At 51.6% G+C, this 13745-nt stretch overlaps 1 protein-coding gene across 7 annotated transcripts in view; it reads right to left on the reverse strand.

Annotated features, from left to right (window-relative positions):
- Nucleotides 1-4713: 4713 nt before the first annotated feature.
- Nucleotides 4714-13745, reverse strand: part of LOC144136616 (uncharacterized) — a 91271-nt gene continuing 82239 nt past the window's right edge. For all 7 annotated transcript variants that reach the window (XM_077669107.1, XM_077669103.1, XM_077669104.1 and 4 more), the window contains exons 2-6: nt 12218-12379; nt 11526-11767; nt 8817-11070; nt 5778-6562; nt 4714-5184 (exon numbers count right to left, since the gene is read on the reverse strand). In XM_077669107.1, coding sequence (XP_077525233.1) covers nt 4972-5184; nt 5778-6562; nt 8817-11070; nt 11526-11767; nt 12218-12362 — 3639 coding nt within the window. In that variant the 5' untranslated portion in view covers nt 12363-12379 and the 3' untranslated portion in view covers nt 4714-4971. The remainder of the gene's footprint in view (nt 5185-5777; nt 6563-8816; nt 11071-11525; nt 11768-12217; nt 12380-13745) is intronic.

Consider the following 13745-nt stretch of genomic DNA (forward strand, 5'->3'; position numbering starts at 1 on the left):
CTGTCCCGTTTGTTGCGCTGCAGATTTTTTCATGTAGTACCAACTGGCCTGGCAAATTCGTCTCTGCTACCTTGAACGGCTTATATGTTATCTTCAACCAGAGGAGCTGTACTAGAGCGCTTTATCATACGGCCTGGCCGCTGCATCGGGCACGAGCAGAAAGCACTCAACAGGAACAACGTGGAAACTATGCAATTGGCATAGACGGTGCACAATCTGCCGTCTATCTATACAGCCAGCTTGACGCAGAGCCGAAGTGCCAGAAAATGACCTCATGGTCGCCGGTGCATCGTGCTACGATGAAACGTACGCACGGCGTGAGGACGGGATGGACAATTCTCGTCATTCGATCGGCATAAAGCATGCTCTTATTTCTCTGTTCCCTTGACGGTGCTGAATGCTTGGCTGTGGAGCAAGCATCCAATGAAGGCTGGCTCGTTCGCTTTGGCGATTCGTAAGTACTTCGCTCACGCGCAACTCCTGTACGCGTTGTCAGACGTATGCGTTACCGCAACACCCTATCGTGTCTTCCAACAGCAAGCAGTACCTGAATGTTTTATCGGCCACAAACGCTTACGGGAAGCGCGTCCTCGAAAAAAAATGAAAATGTAGCACTGCCTCGCGACCCAGCCGCCTGGTAATGTTACCAGCTGATGAAGCATGCATGTTCCCATTCACCTTCGAAACATATGAAACGACTGGCATGCTGGACTGTGTCGAAATAAAATTTGTGCCGCATACCTCCATCCTGTAAATTTTTATTGCCTATGGTACCTTAATTCTGAAAACGCCACGTCCATTTTGCATGACGGCTGATATCGCCAGAATTGGTAACTGCAACTGGCACATGTTCAAGCACAAAGTAGAGCTTAATACTTCACTGCTTTGAAACAACTTGACAAGCCCTTGAGCGTTGCTGCGAAGACCGCAATGATGTTCAGTTTCACCGGATAAGATATAGGTGGTGTATTAACAGGCCCTCGTTCATTGAGGGATCCGTAGCGGAATGGCCTTGACATTCGGAATCAAGGTTGCGGGATCAGATCCCTGTCGCGGCGGCCGCATTTCGATGAAGGCGAAACACGAAAACGCCAGTATGATAACGTCATGTCAGTGCGCGTTAAGGAACTTCAAATGGTCGAAATAAATCCGGATATCTTCTCTAAGGCTGACCCGCCGCGGTGGCTCAGTGGTTAGGGCGCTCGACTACTGATCCGGAGTTCCCGGGTTCGAACCCGACCGCGGCGGCTGCGTTTTTATGGAGGCAAAACGCTAAGGCGCCCGTGTGCTGTGCGATGTCAGTGCACGTTAAAGATCCCCAGGTGGTCGAAATTATTCCGGAGCCCTCCACTACGGCACCTCTCCTTCCTTTCTTCTTTCACTCCCTCCTTAAACCCTTCCCTTACGGCGCGGTTCAGGTGTCCAACGATATATGAGACAGATACTGCGCCATTTCCTTTCCCCCCAAAAAAACAATTATTATTCTCTAAGGCTCCTTTCATAGCCCACGTACATATTACAGATGTTAAACCTCATAGCACAAAATAACAACCCGACCGCGCCAGCTGTTTCGGTGGAGGCGAAACGCAAAGGCGCCGTGTGCTGGGCGATGTCAGTGCACGTTAAAGAACCCAGGTGGTCGAAATTATTCCGGAGCCCTCCACTACGGCACCTATTCCTTCCTTTCTTCTTCCACTCCCTCCTTAATCCCTTCCCTTACAACGCGGTTCAGGTGTCGGCCGATATCTGAGACAGATACTGCGCCATTTCCTTTCCCCAATAGCCAATGCAAATCAATTCAACATGGCAACTTTTAATTAGGGCTAAAACAAAGAAGACAATGAGACTGTCGTAATGAACTTTGACAGCTAAGGAGCTCTGCTATAAACGAAGTATAATGAGCGACGCTCTTTCCGGGAAAGGATAAAAGAGAATAAATCTCCAAAACAGTTTTTACACGTTAGAACCTGACGACAGCCTTCGGACGCAGCTCCTCTACAACCAAGTGGAACAATTATGCTGCACTTTGAACTCTTGTAAACAGACTGACGTTGGCCCAGGCCGAACAAGTGTGCAAAGCGTCCGAAGCAGGACCTCTTAAGAATTAATTGCGGGCGCAGAAAAAAAAAAAGCCCACGTAGGTGCTGTGAAGACGACGCAGCGGGACTGGACAGCTTCAAAGCAAGACCAAGTGGTACAAGAGCAGTGGACGCACAGATCGCGCAACTAGGCGAGACGCACGCAGGGCATGACAGGCGAAGAATCGCTTCAGAGGAAGTCGGTGAGCTGAGGGACGATGATGACTACTCAAAATGTTAGTTTGCATCGAAAGTCGTAAACGCAAACATTGGCGCAGTTTTTCTAAAAGTGACTCCGGAACCCAAACGGACCTGCTTCCTGTACTATGTGTGTAGCACACCCCCAAGCACAGCGCGGTTCCATCCTACATGCGCGTAAAGTGGGCGTACAACCTAACACTTGGGCGTCATCAACCAGCACGTTGCCACCGGCAGCCGACATTGTTACCTGAATTTCTTCGTGGCCAACAAGGGACGTCGGGCGCTACTCGGACTGCGGGTGAGTAAATCGTTTAGGTTGGGTTCCCGAAAGGTAAACTCTGTGATAATGAAAAGTTATGGCCAAGTGCTACAATAGCCCATGGGAGGTATCGGATTCGTCAAACGCCAGTGCAACTCCATGAATTAGGACTCGATTCCATTTGCTGACCGGGGCGCAGTTTTGGCGTTGCGAAAAGCACTGTGTGATGAACCGAACTCAATGAAGCTAGCTGGAATTCTAGTTCATAGTAGAAGGGCTGGGTGCCTTCAGTAAAAGGAAAATGAAAACTGAAATCTGAGGATCTGCATCGACCCCAAAAGAACCAGAGCATGCATTAAGGAAAAACACATACGAGATGCCTCGGCTTAATTAATGATGTACAAGCATATTTGTACGCCCGCAACGATGATCGGACGATACAAATTCTTTCAGATGCCGTTTGGTACCAACGTACTTTGGCACCTCGTCTACACCTGCTATCTTTCTCCCCGTTTCTAAACCTGTGTGTATACAGTGGCGCACCTAAGGAACAAAAAGAAGATAAAGATAATGAGCACAATTTTATTACTCACCTGGCGTCCGCGTGTATACCAGGTGATTCAGGGAAGACTAAGCAATTCTCAAAAATGGTATATGGATGACATTTTAGCGTGGTGAACGCTGAGAGAACGCCTAGTCCGAAAATACTGATTCCAATTTCCCAAAAAAATGAAAAAAATGCAAATTGATAGGAGCCAACCGGATTTCATTTCGTTCCAGCTGTGTTCCCTAAAGTTTCACTTGTTATAGTTAAGTGGCATCAGCGCTTAGCAGGAGCGGAACTCGCAGAGCGAGCTAGTTTATGATTTAAAACAATATTGGGAACCGAGCACAGGCATAGCAAAGATACCAACGCCATCCGACATACTGGCTGTTGCTTGGCAGGACCTGTTTTTCTAAATATCGATCTTTCTTCGAAGAAAAGACGGTTTTGTTGTAGAGTTTGATCAAGAAAAATGTCGTTTTTGAATAGATGCGGGGCCACAGGAAACATTAGTTTGTGGAGGTTTAACGTCCCAAAGCGACTCAGCCTATGAGGGACGCCGTAGTGAAGGGCTCCGGAAATTTCGACCATCTGGGGTTCTTTAACGTGCACTGACATCGCACAGTACACGGGCCTCTAGAATTTCGCCTCCATCGAAATTCGACCGTCGCGGCCGGGATCGAACCCGCGCCTTTCGGGCCAGCAGCCGAGCGCCGTAACCACTCAGCCACCGCGGCGGCTGCCACTCGAAACAGTAACGGGAAATCTGGAAAAAACTTGGGCAAAGGGCCGCTGCTTGCAATCTGCGACACCCACTAAGCAAAAGTGACGTCATATGAATCGGTGAATGGCTTTGGTTCGGCGCTTCTACAGCGCCGTGGCGATAACGTCCCGTGGCGTGCATGTCACCGGCGCCCACTTACGATAAGCAAAGTTATGCGAGTATTGAAAAATAAGTATCAGCAGCAACGTTCGGCCGCGAGATGTTCCACTATTTCATCTACGGTCGAAAGACAGTATTGCAAACCAATCACCGGCCACTGATAATATCTCTCAGAGCGATAGGAGACGCGGCGGTCGGGCTTCATTTTATTATTATTTTTAGGTAACTGAAATGTGACTTCACCACGCAATATGTTCCAAGAAAACGGGTCTTTCTGATTGACATGCGACAACTGTCCCTCCGGATAATGCGGAAGGGGGTTGACTTTGAAATACGTCCGATAGACTGGGTAAGCTCTGGTGGCCGCACTTTCGCAAGTATGATGCCATGCTAAAGTAGCTTGCCCGACGAATCAGACAAAGATCGCTATCTGCGTGAAATATAACTTATTGGTATATGCTGGAACAGCCACAACTGGAGAGCTAAACCCTTTCGGAAGTGAACTTTCCCCCGTAAAATATGTTAAGACAGGAAAGTGTGCTCATGTGCATATATAGTCACGCGAGGCGGGATCGTAGATCGATTTTACCAAGGCTAGATCGGTCTACGCGAATACGAAAAAAAGGCCACGAAGACTTGCATTCCGGCCACACATCATTGCAGAAATCACTGCTGTGGTCCAGGAACGTCGAATGTGCAAATGCCACTCTGAACGACATTGTGGAACGAACGCATCAGACGCCTCAAGTGCATAACAATATTTGATGATTGCTTTATTTCACAGTGATTCAGAATGAGAAGTGTACAGATGGTTCGGAATAAATTAGAAGCTCATGGTCTTGGGTTTCTATACAGTGCTCATGGAATTAAGTTAGGCGTGCCGAAACCCGCTCAGCGTCCTAAAGCAAACACAAAGAAATGGTAAGAGGAAGTCCTCACGGGCGACCATTCCTCGCAAAGAGAGTCTCTTTCTTGGCTGCAGAGTACACAATGGGGTGGGCACGGCTCACAGAGTCACTTTGCACATAACTGGACTGTCGGGTACGGGCCAGTCGGCCCACTTGATGTGGATGATGTAGTATCCTGGATCGATGACTTTGTACATGACCGTGTAGTTGTCCAGGCCGCAATACGTGACTGAGACTTTGATGACAGAACCGGGCTTTGGGCCCAGCACGCTGACCGAAAGGGGTCCCGTACCGGCATCTTTCGTGCTGACCTGCAGCCAGAGCAATAGAGACACAGATAAGCGAAGTGTTCCTCTTGCAGCAACAGTTTCACTTGCACAGACATGTCATCAACTATGAGGCCGTTGTTGAGCCATGACACTGCTTCAAAATATCTCCATCCGTTATCTTATTTTACTGTTAGTCTTTGAAAACCTGCATGCACTTTTATAACCTGTTGAAAAACTGGCAGACACTTTGGTCCCGGAGGGGTTGACTAGCGTGCGACCAGCTCAGGGCTTTCTTTATACGTATATAAGCGCTAGAAATGTCATTAAAAGACGGGGATGGGGGTATGATTTCGGGCACAGTTCACTGAGTGAGTGAATGTCTTCCTCACAGGACATCGTAGTGTCCTACAAGGTTGGCCTCGAACCTTTACAAAATCTTGCACTGACACGTGAGAAGCAGAGGTCATTTGGGCTAGTAACCATGGCTTTTAATGTGGATCTCCTGAAGATTAATCGATGGACCCTTTGCGGCTTGAAGTTTCAAATAGCGCCGAGCAAACAGGGACTGAGGTCCCTCACAACGGCCCGACACGGGCATCACGGCGACAAAAGGGAGCAGAGCAGAGAGGACGCACCTGGAAGTGGTTCTCAGCGCCGACCTGTCCGAAGTAGAGCCGCGCACCGGAGGCCACGCACTTCTCGGGGCGAGAAGTGGACCCAGCGAACAGCTCGTCGTCTTCCCGCTCCTGGCATTGGTAGTAGAGCTCGCCCACAGCCTCGCTCGATGCCTTGGTCATCTCGAACGAGGTGTAGGAGTCGAGCATCAAAGAGCTCTCGTGCAGCGCGTCGTCGATGTAAGCCGAACCGCTCTCGCACGACGAGCAGTAGGAACCATCGTCAGACCCGGCCTCGCCCTCAGATTCCCCCTCCTCTTCTTCTTCGTCGGACACGTCCTCGTCCGATCGGACGGCCGCCATTGACAGATGTCTCTTGAGCAGAGGAGGAGCGCTCTTCCTGGCGCCGCGGTTGCAGTCACGTTCATCGCAATCCCCGAACCAGAACTCGTAGGAAGGGCTTTGGTAGGACTCGCGTTGTCGTCGACCGCGGGAATCGCTACGGCCGGCATCTCGCTGCCGCAGTGCGGCCAGCGTCGGACTCGCGGGTCGCATCTTCGCGCAAGTGTTGTCGCTGCTGCAGCTGCTGCGAATGTCAGAGCCTACGGAAACGGGAGTGCAGGTTCCCAAGCCGGAGCCGCGATGACTTGGGGGCCCTTGGAGTTCGGGTCTGGAAGTGCATTTTTCGTCGGTAAGCTCCGTTATGCAGGCATCGGGCAGCCTCAGGGTGTCGGGAGTGTTGCATCTGCGCTGCCTCGGCCACTTGGTGGACAGTGATAAGGCGCTATCACTAGTTGTGGCCGCACCTGGAAGGTTCGAGGAAAAGAAAAGACAAGCGAACGATAAGAACTCTCGTCTCCAATGCGTGGCTTTTAGGGCGTTCAAGGAATAAAGATATGTTACTTTGCGGTATTCAGTGCGTAGCGCCGGGTTTACCCAGGTTAAAAATATGGCTACACACAAAAGCCATGAGCGTAAACAAATATCAAAGTTCGCCGCGTTGTGTTGGTGAGGGGCACTACGAGTATGGTATCAAGCGGCCGGCCATAGTATACTGAATAAGCGCCAAGCAAGGGTAATGCCCGTCTTTGAATAAGCGCCCGCTAGGCAAGAATGAGGATGCCAAGTCTTGCGGTACAACGTCGCAAATTCATCTTGCGACAGTGCAGGTCCAGCGAAGCGACACTGCAGTGGACGCCATTAATGAACAGCAGTTGTGGTGTTATCTGATTGCGGATAGAGATACGAGTCGCTTGCGTTCTTACATGCACGCCTGTGTGTTTGCTTTGCCATGGTTGCCCACGTTCAAGCTGCATTTAGAGTAAAAATATTGATGGTGCTCTGACACCCGTAAATAATAAGCCCGTTTAAGGAGTTCCACCTCGGCAAGATCAGTTCAGCATGAGGAACCTCCGGCAGTGTATGAGAAACTGAAAATGTTTAACAAAGAGCTTGCATCGGCCTGGTTCGCGTCATGTCTCATTCGTACATAGTGAGCATTCTATCACATTTCTCCTGCGTGATGCACTGACATAAGTGGTGCAATCAAAGCAGTGGCTAATATGGCTTTCCAGGCGACATTAGGTTCATCCCCCCCGATGGCACAATTAGTGTCCGGCAGGAAATTTGGCAGCAGAAGCCAACTCGCGTGCCAAAACGTAAGAGAAGGTGCGATCGAGAGGCTACTTGTGTGTGCTTACACTACAATACAGAAGCCTGCCTGGCAGTTATACGACTTATTTAGTGAATAGTATTACCTTTTGGTTTGCGCCGATTCAAAGCGGGCATGAGAAGAAATTTAATGAATTTATACGCGCCGTACAGAGTATACTCCCTCTGATATAGTCAGATCGTTTCCACAGCTCCACTGCATGCGTCGACGTCTATGGGCGTTTTTTTTTTAGTTCTCATCCGGTAATCGATCAGTTTTTTGTTACTTCTAGTTAATATCTCTAGCTGCTGTCATTACCGTATACCACGAATAATTGCAGCGAGATGCAATAATTAAGCCATCTCGCATTCAATCGCCATCGGGCTTTGTTCACGGTTTCTTGCTAGGCGTTTTCGGAACCACGCCGCAAGCGTCACACCGAGCTCAGTGACATCAATGGTGTCGTCGAATAGGATAAGTTCACTCGTGGCGAACGCCATTATCGTAAAGAAAAAGAATTGCGCACTGAAGTGCTGAGAGGTCTTCCTCAATTACGCCCAGCATCGCTGCACGCGTTTCCTTGTCATCTAATTCAGCGGACAGATTCCGCGCGCTCCGCCCGGCGAAGCGGCTCTTCAAAAGGCACGGGTTATACGATCAAACATCGCAACCGAGCGAGGTAATCAGTACGTGCGTCATCCGCTGACGTCCTACGTGAGCTACAGTAAGGTGCGGGCACGGGCGTTGCCGCAATACAGTGCGCTCTTTATGCATTGGTCCTGCGCGTTCAAGCCAAGGTGACCTTGTATCACCTATCTGTCGTGCAGTCTGTTGGATCTCGCTCAGTGTCGCTGCTCATGAAGAAGCGCACAATAAGCGACGTGTTCCTTTGTCGTCGGACAAGAACAAAGCAACATAGATGCTGACGGTTGGTGCGAACAAACCGCGTGCAAAGTTTAGGTCTCACTTCTGAAGAAAGCACTGGACGCTTTAATCAGTTTTTTATTACAGGAGACCATTCACGTCATTGTAATGTAACTGACGAGCGAATACATCGGCACAACACTGCAATGCAACTGCACAGAACAAAAACCAGTCACAGGACAGAATAACGGACGTACCTTGTCGGGACGATGCAAACAACCAGACAGCTACGGGCAGTAAGCGACGTTGTGGTCTCTGTCTTCTCATGACTTAGATAAATGCAGAAAGTCTCGTTCAAGGAGGCTGGCGTCCCATCGTTTTAGCGAACACAGACGAAAAGACACCGAGACGACAGTCACAACGTTGGCACGAGAAAACTTGAGCACCGACACACAAACACATAGGTACATGGACATGTGTCACTCCACAGCGCACCATGGGACAGAGTCAACAATGCGACGGCGACTTATCTACCGCGCGCGTACCTTTGTCCTCTGACGACTGACCGCTGGATCCAACGGCACTGTCCACTGAGCACGCAATCTGACGGCGCGCCGCTTGCGGAAGAATAGCGTCTTTGACTAAGTCCGGTTCGTTCTCCTTGCTAAGAGGAGAGGTTGCAATCTGTGTTACTCTAAACCTCCTCTCGACGCCCATGCGTCCATTGCTGCTTTCGGCACGAGGGGAAACCTGTTCCGGGGTACCGCACTGATTAGGACTGTACCGATGTTCCCACACCTTGACCCGGTCCCTCACAGACACGAAATCATCCCTGTCTCCCGTCGGGCTGAAGGTATCCCCTGAGATGCTGCTCTTCTTAAAATTCTCCGCAAAGAACTGCTTCAGCTTCACAGTGTCCAGGTACAGCTCATCCAGCTTTGATAACGGAGCTTGCTGAGGAGGTTGCTCCTGCTGGGAAAGCTGCCTCTGCACGGGAGACGTGTGGGGACTTGCGCTCTCGAACGATCTCGCTCTTTCGAGAACGAATGTTCGTGCGGCCTTTTCAGGAGCTGGACGACCTGTTAACGGACTCTCCTGCTTGGACTGCTGCTGCTGCTGACTAGGTCCGAGTTCCTCTTCTGTTTTGGGAGAGGGGCATTCACTTGGAGTCAAGGTCTCGTTTTTATCCGCGACATCAGACGCCTCCGGCAGCTCCACTTGATCTGTCGGTGACCTATCGCTCTCCTCGGATATGATAGATAGGGTCCTTTCAAGCTGCTTGCGTGTCATGTCCTCAGCTGGTGCAGCAAGTTCCATGACGTCAACGCTGTCTGTGAACGCTTCCGCAAGGTCCACTTTGCGATCTCTAGCCTCTGCTAGCAGGGGTGACACCAGCTTCGGTGTTGCCTCAGCGCACGTTGCTGCTGAGCTTCGATCTAACATATCACTCGCAAAGAGTGCCTTTGCAGCACCGCATTCTTGGACAGGTGAATCTAGGGTAGTAGCAGTCGGCTCATCCACCTCAGCGACCTGAGGAAATAGACTCGGGGAGATCCTTCCACAAGGAGACATCCTACCACTCGGAGACATTGTTCCGCTCGGAGTCACTGTACCGCTCGGCGTCACACTCCCGCACGGAGACATTCTTCCACATGGGGAAACGCCACCGCTCGGCGACATCCTGCCACTGGGGGACACTCTTCCAGACAGAGCGTCCCGACAGCACCGGTCGGTCGACGCCGAAACATGCTCAATAATTTCCGGAGACCGCTCGTCTTCGCTGGCGTGCTGGCTGCATGAAGACACGATGATCTCAGGCATGGCAAGCTTTGAGGGGGAGTGCTTAGGGCGCTCCCACAGGGACTTGTTCGCGTAGTCCACGTGGCTGAAGGTGTCCGGAGAGGACTCGGGGCTGCTCAGCGGCGAGAAGAAGGGCTTGCTGATACGCGTACTCTCGGGAGTCGCTGCCACTCGCTTCTCTCGGCCAGAGGTGTAGTCATTCCCGTTTTGCCTGAACATATGGGTCGACAAGGACCGCAGAACTTCGTGTAGCTTATCTTTGTCGTCGCCTTCGATCACAATGTCCTGGCCGTTGACGTTGACGATCCTGCGCAGAACGCGACGCCTCTTGACTCTTCCTTTCAGCTGAGCCGCCGACGTGGGGCTGGCGGGAGCGGCCTGGAGCTTCTCGTCCTTTTCGGAGCCCTGCGACTCGACGGAGTCCTGCCTCTGGAGCAGCATGTCGTCGTCGGTCGAGTCGTCCACGTTTACCGTGAAGGGGCTTCCAGCCAAGTGCTGCCCGTGCCAGATGATACTCAGCTGGTGCTTGCCCTTAAGCACAGGCGTGTACTTGACGGCCACCATACCCGGCTGGATGTCGTACTCGATCAGGATCTTCTTGTCTTCGGCTCCATCCGGCGCGCTCTTGTCGGCTTCTGGGCGGCTAGCGGTGACCTTCCGGCGCGGCGACTTGTTCGTGATGATTTCCTTGCAGACGGTGTTGTCTGGACCGCGGATCTCGACCACGATGCAGAAGTTGCTCGTGGACTTGGTGAAGATGTTGAAGCTCGCCTTGCGCCCCCGCACGGCCAGGATGAGGCCCATGCCTTTAGCAAAGCAGTTCTTGCGAGCCACCAGGCTGCTGGAGTCGTCGGCGGCGTCGTCTTTTATGGAAGGCCGTTTGCCCAGCGCCTGCTGCAGCTGCGCCTTGGCGGAGATCACCTTGAGCCGCGAAACGATGGCCCGCACCGCCTTCTCGATGTTCGGGCTGCCTTCGGCCAGTTCCTCCGCGGTGATGTCCTGTCGCGTGAAAAAAAAAACACATTTTTCATGGGCAACGCAGAAATTCGCCAACAAACCAAAGTGGCGCACTGATGTATGCAGATCAACAAAGTTTTTGGATCTTACAAAGCGCTACGCAGCAGGTGCTTACACTGCGCCTTGCCAGTAAGACTGCTTTACAAAGTTGAAATTGAAGTCGAGTCGCTGGTCATCTCAAACGTTCCTCTTTTCTTGACAAGTGCGGCTACCGAAGCGCAACGCCTGAATCCTTATTCTGCTCCGAAATGTGGCAAAATAAGTAATGAACGCGAGCACCTAGACGCTTAACGAGCGGGAAGTAACACAGGCACGCATGCCGAAGGCCTCTGTGATAAACGCTAAGCAACTCCTGATCGCTAATCCCGTTCTCGCGAAGTAGTAGGCAGAGAGTACGCATGCACACGGAAGGCCAACACGTCGGGACGCCAACTCACCGGCCGTATGGGCGTGTGTTTCTCGAGGAGAAAGAAGGCCAGCTGCGCGTTGCTGATGCAGTTATCTGCGTTGAGCAGGTCGTACCGAGGACACGATCCCGGGTACATGGAGTCAAGGAGCGCGCAGAGCAGGATGCCGTCCCTCCAGCCCGATGAGAAGTTGTCCGGGACGGGGTAATTCTTCACTCGGCTTCTGACCCAGTCGAGCAGCGTCTTCTTTTCATGGTAGCCCACCGATATGCCTGCGATAAGTGCACGGCGTGCCTCGAATAAGCAACAGTGGGCTTGCCACACGCGGAGCAACTGTCCACTCAATGAAGCACGCTGGGTTAATCGCGAACACACGCTCGTAAGTGACAAATGTGAAGCAAGCTATTGGCGACTCCTAGAACATGCCTTCACAACGCACTTTTTCTTCGGCTTTGCGAGATCGCCGTTTAATCTTGTTCGACAGGCAAAACATCTTCAAGGGAATGCTATACACACATTATAAGGTGCCCAGCAGGTCACTCTGGCTATTGCTTGACCCGAGCATGCAGTCACTATTTCGGTGTTTACACTTTCGACTGCTCATCAGTCCAAATAAATAAACATTCCAAGGGTGCCAACTGACGCGCTTGAGAGACCCGGCGTATACGCGGTTGTAAACGCGCTCCCGCGCTATTCCAGACAAGCGTGCCGCGTTTACGTACAGCTGAGAATGTAGCAGAAGAACAGCTGGACTTTGTGCCACAACGTGCTCGACCTCCAGGCGCTGGTCGGATGCAGGATCAGGTGGCCCAGCCAGAGACACCAGGCCGTCAGCCGGCTGAGCGTCGACTGGCGGTAGTTCTCCATCACGCTCAAGATGTCCGCTGCAGAAAAGAGAGAACCGCGCGAAAACGTCAGACATACCGCTCGCTTTGAAACCGCGCGCTTCCTCTACAGCTGCGCCGGATGTACAGAGACGAGTGTGTTCACTTCATTCACCGATAAAAGGCGGCTGCGTGCTCGATGTTTTTGCCAGCCATTTCCTTCTCTGTCTTCGTTGCGAGCTCCGCGATTGCTTGCCTGCTTATGGCAGGCGCCGATAGCGTCAACTGTCACCTCTTTATTCCGGCCTCGACCCCCCAACAAACGCTGCGTACCGAATCCCCTGTTGGCATCTGTATCCTGAGTTATTGCGTGCTTTACACACACACATATCAGATCTTCGTGCCTGGTATGCGCGACACCTGCATGAGGCCTCTCACTTGGCACGCACCATTCGAATACGCGGAGTCGTATGCGAGGTCACTAAGGTAACAGCCAACAAGAATAAAAGAAACGAAAAATAAAAATAAAGAACGCGTCGCTCACTCATCCCTCGTTAAGGCCGAAAGACGAGCAGACGGAGGTTCTCTGAAGGGATCCTCCCGGAGCTTCAAAGTGCGTAGTTTCTGCTCGCATGCGACGAACTGGACAGAGCATCAAATGGCGAGTGCCTTCGGCAAAACGAGTCCTTCTAGGCGCGGGGCAGGCCGTCGCGGCCGAACAATTCAGAAGCAAAAGTTATCGTTTCCTCCTTTATCATCGGATGGGAACGAAGCCATGAATAATTGCGAGTGAAAAAAAAAAAACGAAGAAAAGACAGACACTTTGAATCCGCGATTGTGCGTCGGCTTCTGAGAGCATGCATGGATCGTGCCGCATGGCAATTCTTTAAGAAGGGGCTTTAGGCGCTGGGTCCAGGGCCCAGAACTTTGAGGATGCTTTACTCACCACCATGTACGTCTCGATCCTGACGCGCATACCGCGGAAATGCGCTCCGCAAACATACATACGCCGTCATCTCCTTTCCCAGATCCCACCGCGGGTGCACCGACAAGCGCACTTTGGACATATAGCGCAGCTGGCGGCTTGAAGGCTCAGTACGCGACCTCCTAAATAGGCACACAACACCTGTGGCGTGCGCCCGACGCCTATGTGCGATCGGCATTGCGCCAGAGTCAGCGAATTTTAGAGCAGAGCCGTGTGCACAAATTTACGGCATGTTCAAAGCGGGGAAGCCTATCGAAAAACAATGGCTGGGCAAAAGTGAAGGGCGCAATACCAAAGACGCGTAATGAGAAGTCAGGTAACCGAACGCTTGTATACGAATGAGACAATCGAACGAGCTCGTTAAAAAAAAAACAGGAGAAGCTGCAGCAGTGGCAGGTGCAAAGAAATTACCTGCGTAACGACAGCCTATTCTCGATGCCT

The sequence above is a fragment of the Amblyomma americanum genome, chromosome 6 (assembly GCF_052857255.1).
Source record: "Amblyomma americanum isolate KBUSLIRL-KWMA chromosome 6, ASM5285725v1, whole genome shotgun sequence".
Taxonomy (NCBI): Eukaryota; Metazoa; Arthropoda; class Arachnida; order Ixodida; family Ixodidae; genus Amblyomma; species Amblyomma americanum.